The sequence below is a fragment of the Montipora foliosa genome, unplaced genomic scaffold (assembly GCF_036669935.1).
Source record: "Montipora foliosa isolate CH-2021 unplaced genomic scaffold, ASM3666993v2 scaffold_406, whole genome shotgun sequence".
NCBI classification, from domain to species: Eukaryota; Metazoa; Cnidaria; class Anthozoa; order Scleractinia; family Acroporidae; genus Montipora; species Montipora foliosa.
This window is the reverse complement of record NW_027179708.1, coordinates 307501-311667: the sequence shown is the minus strand read 5'-3', so window position 1 is coordinate 311667 and position 4167 is coordinate 307501. Positions and strand designations below refer to the sequence as shown.

At 37.4% G+C, this 4167-nt stretch overlaps 1 protein-coding gene across 1 annotated transcript in view; it reads left to right on the top strand.

Moving 5' to 3' along the window:
- Positions 1–603: 603 nt before the first annotated feature.
- The window catches only part of LOC137988095 (QRFP-like peptide receptor), a 17167-nt gene continuing 13603 nt past the window's right edge, over positions 604–4167 (top strand). The window contains exon 1 of the mRNA XM_068834158.1: positions 604–677. Coding sequence (XP_068690259.1) covers positions 666–677 — 12 coding nt within the window. The 5' untranslated portion in view covers positions 604–665. The remainder of the gene's footprint in view (positions 678–4167) is intronic.

The window sequence follows — 4167 nt, the reverse complement described above, 5'->3', positions numbered from 1 at the left end:
GCCGTCCAAAGGACGGCCAGTTCTCAGAAATGGGAGATTTTCGACGGCCTGTTTTGGGCGGCCATTTACGAACTTCTGTGCTTAATTCAACAAAACAGTGTCTATAAATTAATAAAAGTTACATTTCTTTTTGCTCTCAAGAGTTGTTTTAGTGCTGCTGTCGTATTTTTCTTCTATATGAACACTTTTTTAGCGAGTTTCCTTTCTGTTTTGATCAAATGAATCAAAGTTCACAGGCAAAGCCACTGTTCAGTGATATTGACTTACCAAGTCGTCCCCAAGCTACTTTGCCGGCTGCCATAAATAAATGCGCACTTTGGTAATTATTTATGAGGACATGAGTCAAAGATCACGCGCCTTCCAACTCGGTAAGACGATCTCGCGGCTACAAATGTTATTGTAATCGCTTGATTGTATTCTGCTCTGTTCAAGCGAAATCTGGCAGGCATTACAACAAAATAGCCATTTGGTGTAATAACATGTGCAATCATCGTAATTACTTTAGGAATACTAATAGTAGGTGAATAGTTAAAGATTGTAGACCAGAATGCAGTTCGAACAACAAAGCCACGCATATCTGTTCTTTCGTGTAAATCATGGCTTGACAACTTCAAATTTCAATCACTCTTCATAACAACTGGAGTTCCTAACCAAAATATAATTCAATGTTAAACAAGGTAAGTTGAGGAAAGGATAGCTTAGTTAAATTATCAAGGAAAAACAGCGGTTTAATAGGTAAATTGAAAGACGTTTACAACTGTCAGAATCGCGGAAATAACGTCTAAGAGGCTTCAATTTTTCAAAATTTTCTGGGGGAGCATGCCCCCAGACCCCCTTAGGGCCACAAAAAATTTGGAGTCCCACTTTCAAAATCCTGGCTAAAAGCCTGGATGTTTAGATACACAAACTTGTTTTTTGATTTGCTTTAGCAAGTTGAAAATGTCACATATGTTTTTTTATACTACTCTTGCTTCTGAGACAGGTTCAATGTGTTTTACTGGGTACAGTATGACCAAAACATTTATTGCTATGCATACTTGTGCATTATAGATACAATGATTGGTGACCACTAAACATCATCAATAACTATCAAAAAGCTTGATAAATATACATGTATTATTTCTTTTAATACATGTCTCTTTTGAAAGTAACGAACTAGGTGTTTTTATCATAAAGTTTTCGATTTCAAGTCAAATTCAACTTAATTCACAACTCGAAATGTTCTTCAAGGACACATACAATTTGTTTATCAGTGCAACTCACATTTTGATGTAAAGTGTTGCTGGTATGCATGCATCAAAGGTTGATTATAATTGGTGTTTGAATGCAGGCAATGCTATATGACAAATTCTCTAACAAATAAAAGCTCAGGAAGTATTGAGCAATTATAAGATTTTGTTGCCACACAAGGGCGAAGCAAGACATCAGGGGCCAGTTGGTATTCCCGGGCCTAGCGCTGAAGGTTAGCTGCAGTGATATCTTATTATTCAATGTATTCATGAATATATGTATCTTCGGATTCTTTGTAAATTTGGCAACCATCTGTTTTTCACCAATTGAATGACATAGTCTTTTGTTGTGTGACATTCTGTCCAAATTACGACAATTTTATGTGTGACCAATCATTATTTTGAATAATTAATAAGAAGTTATTGAGATGACAGGACTCTGAGATCACAAATGAGGATGACATACAAGGTGACATGAATGTCATGATAGACTTAATCATATTCAATTGCATTAATAGTAATAATTCTAAGCATAATAACAACTATTTACTTTTAAGCGTGAGCAGTAATCACCATTAATTCAATAGCGCACTGTGGTAATGAAATAGAAAAATACATATCCAAATGAGACTGGATTCCTGGTCCCCCATGGCCTTTTTAAAGCTCTCTTTCCTGACCTCGCCACATATTATCCGCACATGAAGGCGGGGGTCTCATGAAGGCACCACCTTCACTCATTGTTGCCAGGCTAAATGTCTCCAACTTAACTTCTTGTTGGATTTGTGACTTCATTGACAAATTTATTGAATGGTCTCAAATTTTACTTCACACTTGCTGAAATTGAGAACCATCAGTAATATGTAGATGCCACAATAATTATTGTAAAGGTATCTATTTATTTGAGAACTTTGCTTTTTGACTTGGAGTACATTCTACGCATTAAATTGTCCTCATTGTATAAAGCCCAAAAATTATTTTGACCTTTTAAAAGAATTGTGAATATCTTTAATTGAGCCCAAATCAAAGATGCAAACATAATATGAGGCCAATTCCCAAGAGATAATTGAACCAGAGATACATCTGGGTAGACACTGCACAAAAATGAATTCTCTTGGAAAAAAAATCAATATAACCATACCATGGACTTCAAAAGGATTTTGTTGGAACCTACTTATTAACATGTTAACATATTAACATAAATAATGTACATGTAACACAATGGCTAATTACAACCAAATACCGACTTGAAATCATGGTGCAATCTTTATTTCACATGAATTTCTATCATCTTACATAACATGTTTGTCATCACATATCACCTGACATGCTATCTGCAGACGTATTTAGTCAGAAACAGAAACCAGAATGGCCTAATGGCCATGAAGGCCACTTGCTAAACCATTGGGAATTGGTTATCAGCCACACAGACTGATATAGCATAGCAATTTGTTATGCATGGCCACACAAGCCCTCAGTCACACAGACTGATTGCAGCATAACTGCCTTATTTTTGTTATGCATGACCACTCAGGTCCTCAGCCACAAAGGCCGATTTCAGCATAACATGTTATGCATGGCCACAGAACAAGGTGGTAAAGGGGTTCTGCACGAGGCATCATTCGAGTAAAGAAAAGGTGCATTACATATAAAAAGAGCTGAAATGTGCTTGTGATCTGTGAATTGTTGATAGTCTAGCATGATCCACGGTCCTATTGTTTTGTTTATCATGAATCTTGACTAAATTTTATTGAAAATTGAGAATCTAATGGTACCTTACGTACGTATCACAACTTACAGAAAATGTTGCTATCATTTGAACAGACTCCTGTTACAAGTAGTCAAGGAAGTGCAATTAATCATTTTTACTGTATTTTACAATTAAATGTGATTTGCTGATCATTAACTCTTGTAGGTATCTCCAAACTCACCAGATTCAAACATAATTATTGTTGTGAGGGATATCTGAAAGAAACATGACCAATTTCTAAGAAATTTAGGACTAATTAATGCTACTTAGCTCGAGCAATTTAATTGCATTAACCGTGTTCTGTTTGCAACTGAAAATATGTTACTTGTAAAAAAAATCCCATAAAAATAAACTTTTGAATCATGATTTGAAAAAAAAACATGCCCCTAATTTGTGACTGGGATCCCTCCTTTACCACCCTAAGGCCCTCAGTCACACAGACTGATTACAGCATAACTGCCTCATATTTTGTTGTGCATGGCCACACAGGCCCTCAGCCACTCAGGCTAATTGCAGCACAACTGTCTTATGCTTGGCCACTCAGGCTCCTTAGCATAACTGCCTTATATTTGTTATGCATGACCACTCAGGTCCTCAGTCACACAGACTAATTGCAGCATAACTAACCTTGTAATTGCTATGATTGGTAATTCAGACCTTCAGTGACATAATGTAAGGCTGATTAGAATAGGCTGACTGCTTCAAAAATTGCTTAATGATGACCTTGTGACTCAGCCCACTCAACCATTCTGAGAAAAGTTTCCTCCCTATATGCTGGTGCTAAAAGTTCCCTCTGACGACACTGACTTGCCAATACATGCAGCCTTTCCATCTCCACTGCTCTTGCCCGGGTGGTTGGAGTGTTGACAGGCTTGAATCTGTCATTATTTATGAGTACATCTTCATGAAATGCAAAATCAGGATCTCTGCCTTCTCCACCCGCTGATTTTGCTCGTGACAATGCCACAAATAAAGCTCCAGGATTCTTAGCTTCAAAATCGTGCTTTCCAGGATGAATCACAACATATCTGAATGCTTCCCCATTACCTACAGTCATCCCTTGGCACTTGTGGATTGTTGTTCCCCATGCCAATCTCAATGGAACTTGAAGGCGCTTGCATCGACACGAGCAGTCAGTGCACCGACTGACGGGCACAATTGGCACCACTGTAGAATCTTCATTGATATAAG